Here is a 17,231-nt window from a genome sequence, read left to right on the forward strand (position 1 = left end):
GGGCATGACAACTTATGTAGTATGTGAATATGTTCCCGGTTATTCGCTCAATATTTTTCCCCCAATGTGAAACAGGGTTTTTTAGGAGATAAAAAGCAGAAGGTGCTTAATTGCTACCTTAGAAAAGAGGCGCTGTGTGTGGTGATACATGTATGGTGGAGGTCTTGTTTGCAGTCGAGTTTTGACAATATGTGTTATCTATTTATTCAGGGTGGGATTTCTTCTAGTAAACTTTCCAAGGTCCTGAAGTAAAAGTAGCTCCTTTTAAAGGTGGCATTTGCATTTAACTTTAATCATTTCATTTCAATGCAAAACAAACCTTATAATTAGTAGTTGTATTGCATTTATTTATATAAATCTTAATAAAAATAAGCAAACATGAGTCTCTAGAAGTCTTTCTAATGAAATAGCTGGACTAAATGAGAGATAGTTTGAAAGAGAAATGCAAGAAGAGCGTGAACAATTCCATAGACCGTGTATGAAAGTACAGTACCTCTTCAATTCCTTGCTGATTTAGCACTAAACTCTGGTGGCCACATTCGTCTTGGTTTACAAATGCTAAACAATGCTATGCCATAATGTCACTGCTGTGGCCAATCATTAGCTTCTGTGGTCCCATAGTGTACTTACTGTCATCACTGCTTGCATGCCGATGTGCCAGGAACTTTTGGTTATGCACCAGTTCAGATTAGATTGCTGTTCGGTCAGTTTTTCTATATTTATTTATGATGTGCCAGGAACTACAGCACATGAACATTGGCTCACATGCCAGTGCGCTGTGTCGTCACTACCCTTGGCCAGGGACCACTCATGCATCTGTATGGGATTTGTGTGGCGATTACTGCTTATCTTATTTTTGTTTACATGTTGTTTTTTTCAGTTTTCTTTTGTTTTGGGGTGGGGGGATTGTGAAGAAAGGAATTTCTACAATAACAACTTTACGCCAAACAAAGCAAAAGTTCAATACAAGGTTGTGGAGTTTAGTGGGGTCTATAGATTACTTGTCTCCTTGATGCAATAAAAAACTATTCTGCAAAATCACAAAAAGCTGTTCCAGATTACTGTGCCTTTACATTAGCTTTCTCTGTTTTTACCTTCTATACCTATAGTGCAACTTATTGTATGCAATGCCATTACTTTGACTGTAGCAAGATGCGACGTTAACTATAAGGATCCGTTCATATGCCCACTTACGTATTCTGTTTTTCTGTTCCATTCTAGAAACAGTCCTATTCATTTCATGTATCTGCACACGTTATGTGTTGCATTTGTTATGCAAATTGAAGCAAAGGGGCCACATTGTTTATTATAGGCTCTATTTGTTTTCTGTTTGGTGTTTTTTCTTTTTAGAATGGAAAACATTTTGCAAGCAGAACTTAAATTACATGTCCCCTTAAATACGGTAGTTTAAATGATACCTTTCTCCTGTTCCTCAAAAAAATAAGACATAATACTTGCAACATTGATTAAAAGGTAAGAAAGTTGTCAGGATGCAGCTGTTCAAATCCAAAATTGACTGTTACCAACCGGTTGAATAAAAGAAGACATTTACTTATTGTTTGTTATAATGGTAAACAGTGATTAAAAGGTAAAATTGTTGTTTTTCTTTACTCTGTTATTGAAGCTTTAAAGGGGTTTTCTGGGACATTTCATATTTTCTCAAAGGACTAAGCCCTTAGTAGGATAAATTGCAGCACTTCAGTCGTATGGGAGCCCAAATAGGATCCAAAATCGTATAAATGAACGTAGAACTTGGCACTGAAAAGAGTAACTGATAATATATTTATTTCTAATTGCAATCCAAAACCATCAAATGCTTTGGTCCAAACAATAGACCTTTATCAGTGACACGGATTGCCCAAAGAAAAGGCACAAATACCACAAGAATGGTAACCACGGCTCAAGGAAGAGAAAACTTTGCGGCACTGAGAGGCAGATAGTTGCTAACTACCTGCCTGTTCTGTCCGGCGTCTGCTCAGAGCGGTCCGATCACAAACCATTCCTGCTGGCAAGTCTACTGCTTCACAAGAACATTCTGGTCTCCTGATGAAGAAATTGGATCAAGCTGTCACATCTTGATTTCTCAGTTGTGGGTTAAACAACCCCAAAAGGTGAGCAATTCTTATACCACTCACCTCCACCAATTTCTCCACCAGATAAGACCCTATTGCACTTGTGTCCCTCTCTTTATACTCACTTCAGTAGAGCAGTTGTACCTCTTCCGCTCTGCTCTATCGACGGGACGTAGATGTCGATGTCATGCTGATTGACAGCCGGCTCCCTGTAGTTATGCAGCGGGGAGCTGGCTGTCAATCTGCATGGTATTGGCAGGCAGGCTCTGTCAACTGAGCAGAGAGGAAGAGAAGTTGCTTTACTGTCGACGTGAAGTCAGCAGAAGCCCCAGAATCGCCAGCAGGAGCTGTCTGTGTCGGCAGCAGGTAGTTAGCAAATATGTGCCTCTTAGTCCTTAAGCACATAAGAGAAAAATAGAATAGTACCAAATAATCACTTTAAAAGATGTTAAACAGTACATTATATGTGCTCCAAAGTGGTACTATCGAGAATACCAGTTCTGCAAACTACAAGCTGTTATACAGCTATGGCAACAGAGAATTGAAAAGGTTAAAATGTAACCATGAAAAAATATATATATTTAGTTCACCAGTTTCAAAACAAATGCAGTTGTTACATAGAGCACTGTCTTCCCTGCAATCTGTTAGTTATGACGTGTGGGATTGCAGACTGACCTCACGTAGAGACAGAGGTGAAGGCTCTGAATTATTTATTTCAATATCACATCTCTTTATAGGATTTCTTATGCATCTACTTTCCTTCTTCCTCTCCAGAGCACCTGCTCACTTATATGCTAATTTCGTATAATAAATACACATAAATAATTTATTCTTGGAAGAGTTCAGTATCTATATGAAATGTTAGACTATAGTGAGGTGTTAAAACATCAAGAGGCCCAGCCACTTTAATAATATAAACTGTCCGTTAGTAAATTCTTCAAAACACAGATAACCACAAAAATAATAATAATAGGTACAAGTAACAGAAACTTACTTGTTAAAATACCAAGAAGATATTGAAAAATATAAATGAAAAACAATTAATTGGAAGTATCTACTATATAATTGTCTGTGTGTACGATCTGAGGTTTATTACATTCTTTCCTTATAATGGCAGCAGGCCGTAAAAGTGACCCAGTTTGGGAATATTTTAATGAAGCTCATCTTCATCACCGCACTTCTCATGATGTTGCCTCATTCGCGCCACCAGGCCTTGCATCTCTTTGTTGCATCGTTTGCATTTTGCACGCATGCCTGACTTACCGATAGGCGAAGGAGCTTCATTAAAATATTCCCAAACTGGGTCTCTTTTACGGCCTGCTGCCATTATATGGAAAGAATGTAATAAACCTCAGATCGTACACACAAACAGATCCAGACTTGTCTGTCTGTGGCTATGCTGCAGTATTGTGCTCAAAGTTTCACTTTCATTTTCTTGTCTGCTTGCCCTTCCTCCTCCTCACACTTAGATTCACATTCTTCTTGTGTTGTGCAGATCTATTCCACTCCAAACAATCAGAAACATATTGTCTAACTTCTTGGACTTGGCACTGAAGGGGTTGATTCTGTATTCATAGGTTTGTAGAACAATAGGATTAAGGTCTTTTTCTCCACTCTGTTCATGTTGTAACATTTTTGCCGTGAAGAAGAGGCTGGGACCTCTGCGGAGTCAAATTCAGTTTTGAGAACTGCGTAAGTAAAGCGAGCGTCTGTGATAATATAGGAGAGAAACTGCCCACTAATCCTACAGAAACCTCTGGAAGAGCATGGCATTGTGAATGTTACACATATACAGCCTTTATTCTACTGAGTTAAACAACTCAGCTTTATCTCATGATGGAAGAACCTTTGGATGGTAAAATATTTTCCTCAAAAAGCAGTTTATTGAAAAAAATCCGATTTAAATAAAAAAAATCTGATTTAAATTAAAAAAATCCGATTTAAATTAAAAAAATCCGATTTTTTTTTTATTTTTTTTTTAAAAAAAAACATTGATTTTTATCCACCCTGGGTAATTTTCCATTTTTCATTTTCCGTTTTTTCCTCCCCTTCTTCTTCTAGAGCCATAACTTTTTTATTTTTCTGTCAATATGGCCATATTAGGGCTTGTTTTTTTGTGGAATGAGTTTTACGCTTCAATGAAACCATTTATTTTACCACATAGTGTACTGGAAAATGAGGGAAAAAATTCAAGTTCGGTGAAATTGTAAAAAAAAATTTGCAAATCTACTATTCTTTTTTGTGATTTTATTTACTATGTTCATTACATGGTAAAACTGACCTGGTTATAGGATTCTCCAGGTCAGTACAATTACACAGATACCAAATATTTATAGGTTCTTTTTATCTAAGTGGTGAAAAAAATTTCTGAACTTTAGATGAAAAAAAGTTTGTGCGTTTGTCGCCATTTTCAGAGATCTGTAGCGTTTCCATTTTTCAGGATCTGTGGCTGGGTGATGGCTTAGTTTATACGCCTCAATCTGACATTTTTATCCATACCATTTTGGGGTATTGAGCACCTCTTATTGTGTTTTATTTCAATCTTGCGGCAACCAAAAAAAGTAATTTGGGCGTTTTGATTCTTTTTTTTCTTTACCCTGTTCAGATACATTTCCGTTATATTTTGATAGATGGGATATTTCTGAACGCAGCCATATTTGTGTGTATTTTAAATTTTATTTTTAGTGGAGTGATTTGAACGCTTTGTATTTTTTGCAAATATTTTATACTTTTCCAAACCTTTTTTTTCCCCTTTTACTGTGTTCAGTAGTCCCCTTAAGAAAATCTCCTATCCTCCGATAACCTGTGTTAAACCTAGCAGTGCTTCAGTACTGCTACTGTATGTATAGCAAAGATGATGATCTCCCCTGACCACCGGCCACGAGCCTGCATTCACAGGAGATTCACAAAGACAGGCACCTGGTTTCATGACCACACATGTGCTTCTCACGATCATGTGACATTGGCACTGATGGGTGGGAATTGTGATGTGTGTTAAATGATGCTATCAGTGACTGAGAGGGGCATTTAACTGGTTAACAGCCACTGCTGGATATCAGATTAAGAGACCCTTGATGGCTGTTTTAAATGAGCCATTAAGTGCAGGGAAAGATGCTGGCTCAACATCAGAGCCTGTACCAAAGGAAAGGACACTGCTGGAGCATCAGGTCTGGCTTTTTATTCTAAGTCATGTGGCAAAACTCATTAAAGAGCGATATTGACTTTTAAGATTGCTACCCCCAATAGGTTACACTAAAATTTCATGCATCTTCCTATCTGAAAAGGATATTTCTATATTTAAATTCCTAGAGGAGCATTTCAAGGCCTATAAGTCTCCTTACGCTGGCTTTGCACTCTCCTCAAGGCGAAACAGTCCCCCTTAGGTCGAACATTTTAAGGAGCTATAAAAAATTTAACTTAATTTCATCCAGGATGGAGTCAATTAACCCCTCTGTGACCTTAGACGTACTATCCCGTCGAGGTGCCCTGGGCCTATCTGACCCTGGACGGGATAGTACGTCATAGCGATCGGCAGCGCTCACGGGGGGAGCGCCGCTGATCGCGGCCGGGTGTCAGCTGCTTATCGCAGCTGATATCCGGCACTATGTGCCAGGAGCGGTCACGGACCGCCCCCGGCACATTAACCCCCGGCACACTGCGATCAAAGATGATCGCGATGTGCTGGCGGTGCAGGGAAGCACCGCGCAGGGAGGGGGCTCCCTGCGGGCTTCCCTGAGCCCCCCGCAGCAACGCGATGTGATCGCGTTGCTGCGAGGGTCTTCCTACCTCCCTCCCTGCTCCAGGCCCGGATCCAAGATGGCCGCGGATCCGGGTCCTGCAGGGAGGGAGGTGGCTTCACAGAGCCTGCTCAGAGCAGGCACTGTGAAGGCTGCAGCACTGTAAGTCAGATCTGACAGAGTGCTGTGCAAACTGTCAGATCACTGATCTGTGATGTCCCCCCCCCTGGGACAAAGTAAAAAAGTTAAAAAAAAAATTTCCAAATGTGTAAAAAAAAATTAAAAAAATATTCCTAAATAATGAAGAAAAAAAAAAATATTATTCCCATAAATACATTTCTTCATCTAAATAAAAAAAAAAAACAATAAAAGTGCACATATTTAGTATCGCCGCGTCCGTAACGACCCGACCTATAAAACTGGCCCACTAGTTAACCCCTTCAGTAAACACCGTAAGAAAAAAAAAAAAAGAGGCAAAAAACAACGCTTTATTATCATACCGCCGAACAAAAAGTGGAATAAAACGCGATCAAAATGACAGATATAAATAACCATGGTACCGCTGAAAACGTCATCTTGTCCCGCAAAAAATGAACCGCCATACAGCATCATCAGCAAAAAAATAAAAAAGTTATAGTCCTGAGAATAAAGCGATGCAAAAATAATTATTTTTTCTGTAAAATAGTTTTTATCGTATAAAAGCGCCAAAACATAAAAAAATGATATAAATGAGGTGTCGATGTAATCGTACTGACCCGAAGAATATAACTGCTTTATCAATTTTACCAAACGCGGAACGGTATAAACGCCTCCCCCAAAAGAAATTCATGAATAGCTGCTTTTTGGTCATTCTTCCTCACAAAAATCGGAATAAAAAGCGATCAAAAAATGTCACGTGCCCGAAAATGTTACCAATAAAAACGTCAACTCGTCTCGCAAAAAACAATACCTCACATGACTCTGTGGACCAAAATATGGAAAAATTATAGCTCTCAAAATGTGGTAACGCAAAAAATATTTTTTGCAATAAAAAGCGTCTTTCAGTGTGTGACGGCTGCCAATCATAAAAATCCGCTAAAAAACTCGCTATAAAAGTAAATCAAACCCCCCTTCATCACCCCCTTAGTTAGGGAAAAATAAAAAAAAATGTATTTATTTCCATTTTCCCATTAGGGTTAGGGCTAGGGCTAGGGTTAGGGCTAGGATTAAGGCTAGGGATAGGGCTAGGGCTAGGGTTAGGGCTAGGGTTGGGGCTACAGTTAGGGTTGGGGCTAAAGTTAGGGTTAGGGTTTAGATTGCATTTACAGTTGGGAATAGGGTTGGGATTAGGGTTAGGGGTGTGTCAGGGTTAGAGGTGTGGTTAGGGTTACCGTTGGAATTAGGGTTAGGGGTGTGTTTGGATTAGGGTTTCAGTTATAATTGGGGGGTTTCCACTGTTTAGGCACATCAGGGGCTCTCCAAACACGACATGGCGTCCGATCTCAATTCCAGCCAATTCTGCGTTGAAAAAGTAAAACAGTGCTCCTTCCCTTTCGAGCTCTCCCGTGTGCGAAAACAGGGGTTTACCCCAACATATGGCGTATCAGCGTACTCAGGACAAATAGGACAACAACTTTTGGGGTCCAATTTCTCCTGTTACCCTTGGGAAAATACAAAACTGGGGGCTAAAAAATAATTTTTGTGGGAAAACAAAAAGATTTTTTATTTTCACGGCTCTGCGTTATAAACTGTAGTGAAACACTTGGGGGTTCAAAGTTCTCACAACACATCTAGATAAGTTTGTGGAGGGGTCTAGTTTCCAATATGGGGTCACTTGTGGGGGGTTTCTACTGTTTAGGTACATTAGGGGCTCTGCAAACGCAATGTGACGCCTGCAGACCAATCCATCTAAGTCTGCATTCCAAATGATGCTCCTTCCCTTCCGAGCCCTCCCATGCGCCCAAACGGTGGTTCCCCCCACATATCGGGTATCAGCGTACTCAGGACAAATTGGACAACAACATTTAGGGTCCAATTTCTCCTGCTACCCTTGGAAAAATACAAATTGGGGGCTAAAATATAATTTTTGTGGAAAAAAATATTTTTTATTTGCACGGCTCTGCGTTATAAACTGTAGTGAAATACTTGGGGGTTCAAAGCTGTCACAACACATCTAGATGAGTTCCTTAGGGGGTCTACTTTCCAAAATGGTGTCACTTGTGGGGGGTTTCTACTGTTTAGGTACATTAGGGGCTCTGCAAACGCAATGTGACGCCTGCAGACCATTCCATCTAAGTCTGCATTCCAAATGGCGCTCCTTCCCTTCCGAGCCCTCCCATGCGCCCAAACGGTGGTTCCCCCCCACATATGGGGTATCAGCGTACTCAGGACAAATTGGACAACAAATTTTGGGGTCCAATTTCTCCTGCTACCCTAGGGAAAATACAAAACTGGGGGCTAAAAAATAATTTTTGTGGGAAAAAAATTGTTTTATTTTTATGGCTCTGCATTATAAACTTCTGTGAAGCCCTTGGTGGGTCAAAGTGCTCACCACACATCCAGATAAGTTCCTTAGGGGGTCTACTTTCCAAAATGTTGTCACTTGTGGGGAGTTTCAATGTTTAGGCACATCAGTGGCTCTCCAAATGCAACATGGCGTCTCATCTCAATTCCTGTCAATTTTGGCATGAAAAGTCAAACGGTGCTCCTTCCCTTCTGAGCTCTACCATGTGCCCAAACAGTGGTTTACCCCCACATATGGGGTATCAGCATACTCAGGACAAATTGTCCAACAACTTTTGAGGTCCAATTTCTTCTCTTACCCTTGGAAAAATAAAAAATTGGGGGCAAAAATATAATTTTTGTGAAAAAATATGATTTTTTATTTTTACGGTTCTGCATTATAAACTTCTGTGAAGCACTTGGTGGGTCAAAGTGCTCACCACACCTCTAGATAAGTTCCTTAGGGGGTCTACTTTCCAAAATGGTGTCACTTGTGGGGGGTTTCAATGTTTAGGCACATCAGTGGCTCTCCAAACGCAACATGGAGTCCCATCTCAATTCCTGTCAATTTTGCATTGAAAAGTCAAACGGCGCTCCTTCCCTTCCGAGCTCTCCCATGCTCCCAGTGGTTTACCGCAACATATGGGGTATCAGCGTACTCAGGACAAATTGTTCAACAACTTTAGGGGTCCAATTTCTTCTCTTACCCTTCGGAAAATAAAAAATTGGGGGTGAAAAGATAATTTTTGTGAAAAAATATGATTTTTTATTTTTACGGTTCTGCATTATAAACTTCTGTGAAGCACTTGGTGGGTCAAAGTGCTCACCACACCTCTAGATAAGTTCCTTAGGGGGTCTACTTTCCAAAATGGTGTCACTTGTGGGGGGTTTCAATGTTTAGGCACATCAGTGGCTCTCCAAACGCAACATGGTGTCCCATCTCAATTCCTGTCAATTTTGCATTGAAAAGACAAATTGCCCTCCTTCGCTTCCAAGCTCTGTCATGCACCCAAACAGTGGTTTACCCCCACATATGGGGTATCGGCGTACTTAGGACAAATTGTACAACAACTTTTTGGGTCCATTTTCTCCTGTTACCCTTGGTAAAATAAAACAAATTGGAGCTGAAGTAAATTTTTTGTGAAAAAAAGTTAAATGTTCATTTTTATTTAAAAATTCCAAAAATTCCTATGAAACACCTGAAGGGTTAATAAACTTCTTGAATGTGGTTTTGAGCACCTTGAGGGGTGCAGTTTTTAGAATGGTGTCACACTTGGTTATTTTCTATCATATAGACCCCTCAAAATGACTTCAAATGAGATGTGGTCCCTAAAAAAAAAATGGTGTTGTAAAAATGAGAAATTGCTGGTCAACTTTTAACCCTTATAACTCCCTAACAAAAAAAAATTTTGGTTCCAAAATTGTGCTGATGTAAAGTAGACATGTGGGAAATGTTACTTATTAAGTATTTTGTGTGACATATCTCTGTGATTTAATTGCATAAAAATTCAAAGTTTTAAAATTGCAAAATTTTCAAAATTTTCGCCAAATTTTCGTTTTTTTCACAAATAAACGCAGGTACTATCAAAGAAATTTTACCACTATCATGAAGTACAATATGTCACGAGAAAACAATGTCAGAATCACTGGGATCCGTTGAAGCGTTCCAGAGTTATAACCTCATAAAGGGACAGTGGTCAGAATTGTAAAAATTGGCATGGTCATTGACGTGCAAACCACCCTTGGGGGTAAAGGGGTTAAGGCATGTTTTACTTTAACAGAGGATCTTTCACTGGACATTTTTTTAAACTTCAAACTTAATATCTCCTCCCTTTGTTTCTTCTCTACTGATTCGGGAACCGTTTTTCTTCTGTGCTCCTTAGTTTCAAAGTATATTATTATTATTATTATTATTATTATTATGCCCTCTAGTAAAAAAAGAATCACACTGTCCATCAACCAACTGGACGTATACCACAGAACTTCACTGTATTTGCTTTTCAGCCTCTGACGCTGGCAAATCAAGACATGTCTGTGCCCACAGAGAAGGTCTGGGGTACACACTCAGCTGATTAAAGGGAAAATTTGCATCAACAGTACCGAGCTAAGCAGTGGATTAATAAAATCAATAATTGTTAGGAAAAGGTGTGCATGAAAGGGAGCACTGTATCCACCATAAGTATACTTTGATTGTACTGCGAGTCTGTGGACATGAGTATACATTTCTAATATTTATTTTTACTGTATCATGTTGACAGTAGCGAGTCAACATCATTACAGTTAACATTTCCTAATAAACAATAAGTCCCAATTTTATTTTTCCAATAATAATTGTATATTTTTTGATACATTTGTCATGGTCTATTTTGTTTTTTGTGTTTAATGCTGTAACTATTTTGCACTTTACTTTTCTGCCATCTGTTGATATATGCACTAGGGTCCATAATTAAAAAGCAGAGCCTATTTCAGAACTCTAAGATGTATTTTAATATTATAAGGCACAAAATATGAATATCAAAGCCATTTTAGAGCAGATTGACATGTATTGAATTATAAAAATTATAACAGTTTATTTCTGCACCACAGTACCTGTTTTTAACTTATATGCTTTTTATTGTTGCTAGTGCCAAAATCCAATACTTTTACACATATGCCCTAGTACACATAAGATCATGTGGATCCACTTTAAGCCTTCTCCAATGTCCTTGTACTAATTTAATGCTATTTAAGGACCTGATCTAGACAATCATTGCATTAAAGGCTAAAAACTATATGGACATTGCTCTTTTGGTTGTTATATCTATAATTCACAAACCAGTGTCAAATAGGTCATTAGGTTACAAGCCCACCACAGCACACTCATTTATTTGCCATCAGAGTTACCACTTGTTGATGCAGACTAACAAACAGCAAAGCGTGTGTGTTGATTTTGGAACATGCATTCTCATTGGTAATCATTGTTTACAAATATGTTGTGTATCCTATCAAAAATGTTCTTTCTCTTATAGTTTCAGGAAAACCTGATCTTTCTGTCAATCAAATATCGGAGAGCAGCCTGCTAATACAATGGGAACCAGCAAGTGAGTCAGTTGGACAAGTCTTAGGTTACCGCCTACAATTTGGGTGTATTGATGCTAAAGTTCTGTCAGTGCTAGAGTTTGGAGCTCAAGAAAAGAAATATACAGCTAACAACATCCATAAGGGTGAAAAGTACATCTTTAGAATGGCGGTCAAAAGCCGGGCGGGCTTTAGTGAGGAAGCGTTACAAGAGTACATGATACCGGAGGAAGCGCCAAAAGGCTACCCTCAATTAACTGATGCTAGCAATATTACTTCTATGTCTATCCAGCTAAACTGGTTGCCTCCTGTTCTCGCTGAACAGAATGGTGTTATCACCAAGTATACATTATCCTATTGGGTTGCCAACTCTCCTGACAAAATGCTGGAAATGGACCTACAATCTTCTGACAGCTCTTGCTTGCTGAGCAACCTGAAGCCTAACACTGTTTATGAAGTCAAAATGCGTGCACACACCAGTAAAGGTCCTGGGCCTTACAGTCCAAGTGTCCAATACCGCACTTTTCTTCTAAATCAAGGTAGGCCTTATCAGTCTTAATTTCTTGGCTTTAATTTTGGTTCTTGAAAGCAAGCAGGTAAACTACAACATCCTTCAGAACAAGTGCAGTCTTGATAAGTGGCATGGTGCTCTTTCTTCCTTATTTTTTTTCTTAATATGGGTGATTCTGAAAGTATTTTCAGGTAAGTGTTTCCCCTTATTCAAGTTTAGTTAAGACACTTCTCATGAGTTTCTGGGTTCACGAATGACTTCACAGGTGGGAAACTCCTCTGCATCCCCTTCCTTTCAGTGTGTGTATTGTAATATACCTGTTGCCATCTCTCATGCTTGGATATTCAGTCTTACCCCTTTTGTGGTTATCTGTCTTACAATGTCATTTCTGGTTCTGGAGTCATGAAGCAAAGTGTGGGCTCTTGTAATATTTTAATTTTAAGTAATTTTGGTATTTAAAACACTCAGTTTATTTTCTTTATTAAAAAGTTCTCTATCCTCTTGAAAATGGTTCCTAAAAAGCATGTTACTTCAGTAACTTAGAGTCCCGGCCCTCTCCTTTTCTCTCTTCGCTATTTTTCAGTACTACCCAAAAATTTTAAGGTCAAAATGGTCACGAAGACTTCAGTCCTCTTGAGCTGGGAATTCCCTGAAAATTACAACTCTGTGACGCCTTACAAGGTAAAAGTCAAAATAAATTGTTTTATATTGCAATATTTTGTCAGTTGATATGTATATATAGTTTATAAGGCCTTATTTAATTTTGATTCTTTCATTTTAGTCTGTATGCTAGTTTTTTTTTTAATATTTTCAAAGCAAATCAGTCACCAGGTTTATGGTGTAAGTGACATAGACTCTGTATCACTTACTTTTCATTATGGAGTAGTTTTCATAAAATCAGGTGCAGCGCAAGCCAAGTGCTGTGAGCTCAGGTGTCTTCTCAAGGATGTGTGTGAGCTTACCAGTCTGTAAGTGTGCAATTTGTGACCTGCCAACATCCATTCATTGCTGATTGAGCAGTTTTTCCCAATGCTCAACATGAATACTGTGTAATGCTCACTCATCACCTGTTTTACTGTGATTCATGAGAACTATGACATATAAATATTGTAATTGACACACTACTGATATCAGGATGTCTGTCACCGCTTTCTGTAGACCTCAAAAACCTAGGGACAGTTTCACTTTAAAAGGGTTGCAAAAAATATATCTTTAGATATGTATACAGTGGGCATGTAAAAGTTTGAGCACCCCTGGTCAAAATTACTGTTATTGTAAACAGTTAAGCAAGTTGAAGATTAAATGATCTCTAAAAGGTCTAAAATTAAAAAATTACACATTTCCTTCGTATTTTAGGCAACAAAAATAATCTATATATTTTCATCTTTTACATTTAAAAAATTACAAAACGACAAATAGGCCAATGCAAAAGTTTGGGGGATTTGTGTGCACAGATAACTTTGACTTTGGTTTCAGTCCTTAATTAGCCTATTAAGGTTATGGCTTGTTCACTATTATCATTAGGAAAAAGAAAGGCCAGGTGATACAAATTTCCCAGCTATTAAAAAATTCAGCCTAATATAATCTTGTGCTAAAAACAGCCAACAGTCATGGGTTCTTCTAAACGGCTGACTAGAACTCTGAACATGAAATTGGTGGAGGCACACAAAGCAGAAGAAGGTTATAAGAACATAGCAAAGCGTTTTCAAGCTACTCTCTCCTTAGTTTAAAATGTAATTGAGAAATGGCAATTAACAGGAACAGTGGAGGTCAAGATAAGGTCTGGAAGACCAAGCAAAATTTCAATGAGAGCTGCTCGTAAGATTGTAGAGAGACAAATCAGAACCCTCGCTTGACTGCAAAAGACCTTCGGAAAGATTTAGCAGACTCTGCAGTTGTGCAGAGACACTTGCCCAAATATGAACTTCAGGGAAGACACATCAAAAGAAAACCTTTCCTGCATCCTCACCAAAAAATTCAGCAACAAAAATATGCAAAAGAACATCTAAACAAGCATGAAGCATTTTGGATATAAGTCCTGTGGACCAATGAGGTTAAAATAGAAGTCTTTGACCATAATGATCACAGCTATGTGTGGAGCAAAAAAGGGCACAGAAAAACAACATAATGCCAACCATTAAGTATGGGACTGGCTGGCTTCTACAGGTGGTTAATTATCCTAAACACATGTCAAAATCCACAAAAGACTACTTCAAAAGGTGCAACTGAAGGTTTTAAAATGACCCCACAGTCCCCTGATCTGAACAACATTGAAACTCTGTGGCCAAACCTAAAAAGAGCTTGCAAGACGACCCTGGAATCTCACTGAACTGCAAGAATTTTTGAAAGGAAGATTGAATGAAAATCCCTCAAACAAGAAGTGAAAGACTCTTGACTGGCTACAAAAAGCATATACAAGCTGTGATACTTTCAAAAGGGAGGGCTGCTAGATACTAACCATTCAGTGTGCCAACCTTTTGCATTTTCCTTTTTGTAATAAAAATATATATATATTATTATTATTATTTATTTATTTATATAACACCATTGATTCCATGGTGCTGTACATGAGAAGGGGTTACATACAAGTTACAGATATCACATACAGTAAACAAACTAACAATGACAGACTGATACAGAGGGCAAGGACCCTGCCCTTGCGGGCTTACATTCTTACATACTAGATGGAGGCCTGATGCTTTCGTTCGGGAGGGCGGTAATGTCACGATGGGGGCAGGCTTTGCAGCGTTGAGAATCTCTCCCCCCATGTGCCCATCCACCTATCCACTCTGTCTTTCCCCATGTTCTGACTTCTCCTGTCTGTGCTCTCTTCTTTGACCTGTCTACCCCATATGCTATCCCCTTCCTGTGCTGTTTCTCTCCTTCCTGTGCTGTGTTCTCCCCTCATGTGCTGTCCTGTTTGATCTGTCTCCCCCCCTGTGTTCTGTCTCTCTTTCTGCGCAGGAGCAGTAAATCAGACCGCTGCCATCTTTGTGCAGACAGATAGAGGCGGTCACATTAAAACTGTGCATGCTCTCTTCCTGTACAAAGATGGCATCGGTCAGTGAATCATTCGGCTGATCCCGGCGGTGGCATGTTCGCGATGGTGTTCCGCTGGTGGTAACGTGCAAGAGGCTGGGTACGTCATATACAGTATGCGTGTGTGTAAGGTGAGTACAGCGTATAAGGTGTGTGTGTGTGTGGGGTGAATACGGCAAATACTGTGTGTGTGTGTGTGTTGTGCATATGGCATATACAGTGTGTATTTATGTGTGCGTGTGGTGCGTACGGCGTATACAGTGTGTGCGCCGCTTGGAATTCTGGGATTCGGACACATCTAGACGGAACAGGATGTGAATACATTACAAGGTAAGTATATATTAAGAGATATATATACTCAGCTCTGGCAAAATTTTCAGTTTGTCTGATTTTTCAATTTATAGGTATATTTTTGAGTAAAATGTAAATTGTTCTTTTATTCTATAAACTACTGATAACATGTCTCCGAAGTTCCAAGCAATAAATTTTGTATTTTGTATTTATTTTCTGATGGTGAGAAATGGTCAAAATAACGAAAAAATGCATTGCTTGTAGACCTCAAATAATGCAAAAAGAAAACAAGTTCATAATCATTTAGAAACAACAATACTAATGTTTTAATTCAAGAAGAGTTCAGAAATCAATATTTTGTGGAATATCCATAATTTTTAATCACAGCTTTTATGCGTCTTGCCAAGCTTTCCACCAGTCTTTCACACTGCTTTTGAGTGACTTTATGCCACTCCTGGTACAAAAATTTAAGCAGTTCTTCTTTGTTTTATGGCTTGTGACCATCCATCTTCCTCTTGATTACATTCCAGAGGTTTTCAGTGGGGTTCAGGTCTGGAGATTGGGCTGGCCATGACAGGGATTTGATGTGGTGGTCCTTCATATACAACTTGATTGACCTAGCTGTGTGGCATGGCGCTTTGTCCTGCTGGAAAAACCAGTCCTCAGAGTTGGGGAACATTGCCTGAGCAGAAGGAATCAACTGTTTTTCCAGGATAACCTTGTATGCGGCTTGGTTCATACGTCCTTCGTAAAGATTAACCTGCCCAATTCCAGCCTTGCTGAATCATCCCTAAATCATGACCGATCCTCCACCAAATTTCACAGTGGGTGCAAGACATTGTGGCTTGTACATCTCTCCAGGTCTCCGTCTAACCATTAGACAACCAGGTACTGGGCAAAGGTGAAAATTAGACTCATTAGAGAAGACTACCTTACTCCAGTCCTTTATGGTCCAATCCTTATGGTCTTTGGCAACTTCAGCCTGGCTTTCCTTTGCTTCTTATTGATGAAAGGCTTTTTTCTATCTTTCCATGACTTGAGTCCTGCCTCTAGGACCCTGTTATGAATTGTTTTTGGTGTGCACTGCACCCTAGCTGCCATTTTCCATTCCTTCTGTAGGTCACTTGATGTCATCCTGCCACTGCTGAGTGACATTCGAATAAGATGATGGTCATCCCGGTCAGTGGAGAGTCGTTTTCGCCCTCTGCCGGTCTTTAAGCTTCGTTGTCCCCAATGTCTGCTGCTTGACTTTGTTGTAATGGACTGCCGTCTTAGAAATTTTAAAGATGGAAGCAACATGACACTGCTAGTGAAACCAGAATTGAGCCCTTCTTTTCCTCTCTCAAGACTTTTCTTTTCAATTCCTTTGGCATGGTTAAAAGTTATGTTTTTATTCCTATTAATTTTTAGATATTACTAGCATTTATTTTGCCATTCAGCTTGTCCTATTACAAGAGGATTGTGAACACCACAGCAGTATTAGTATTGTTGTTTCTAAATGATTATGAACTTGTTTTCTTTTGCATTTTCTGAGGTCTGCGAGCAATGCATTTTTTTTTAAATATTTTGACCATTTCTCAGTTTCAGAAAATAAATACAAAATGTAATGCTTGGAACTTCGGAGACATGTTGTCAATAGTTTATAGAATAAAAGAATAATTTACAGTTTACTCAAAAATATTCTCAAAGAGATAAATCAGACAAACTGAAAATTTTTCAGTGACTCTTAATTTTTGCCAGAGCTGTATATATTTATATATATATATAGATAGTGGCCCGATTCTAACGCATCGGGTATTCTAGAATATGCATGTCCACGTAGTATATTGCACAGCCCGCGTAGTATATTGCCCAACCACGTAGTATATTGCCCAGCCACGTAGTCTATTGCCCAGTCACATAGTATATTGCCCAGCGACGTAATATATTGCCCAGTGACGTAGTATATTGCCCAGTCACGTAGTATATTGCCCAGTCACGTAGTATATTGCCCAGCCACGTAGTATATTGCTCAGTGATGTAGTATATTGCCCAGCCACGTAG

At 39.1% G+C, this 17,231-nt stretch overlaps 1 protein-coding gene across 7 annotated transcripts in view; it reads left to right on the top strand.

The window, feature by feature from the left end:
* Window positions 1-17,231, top strand: part of PTPRS (protein tyrosine phosphatase receptor type S) — a 715,207-nt gene that overhangs the window by 491,760 nt on the left and 206,216 nt on the right. For 5 of the 7 annotated variants that reach the window (XM_069767783.1, XM_069767782.1, XM_069767785.1 and 2 more), the window contains 2 exons: window positions 11,299-11,886; window positions 12,442-12,539. In XM_069767783.1, the coding sequence (XP_069623884.1) occupies window positions 11,299-11,886; window positions 12,442-12,539 (686 nt within the window). The remainder of the gene's footprint in view (window positions 1-11,298; window positions 11,887-12,441; window positions 12,540-17,231) is intronic. The other 2 variants (XM_069767787.1, XM_069767788.1) reach the window with 2 other exon arrangements.

The sequence above is a fragment of the Ranitomeya imitator genome, chromosome 1, assembly GCF_032444005.1.
Source record: "Ranitomeya imitator isolate aRanImi1 chromosome 1, aRanImi1.pri, whole genome shotgun sequence".
Lineage (NCBI taxonomy): Eukaryota > Metazoa > Chordata > Amphibia > Anura > Dendrobatidae > Ranitomeya > Ranitomeya imitator.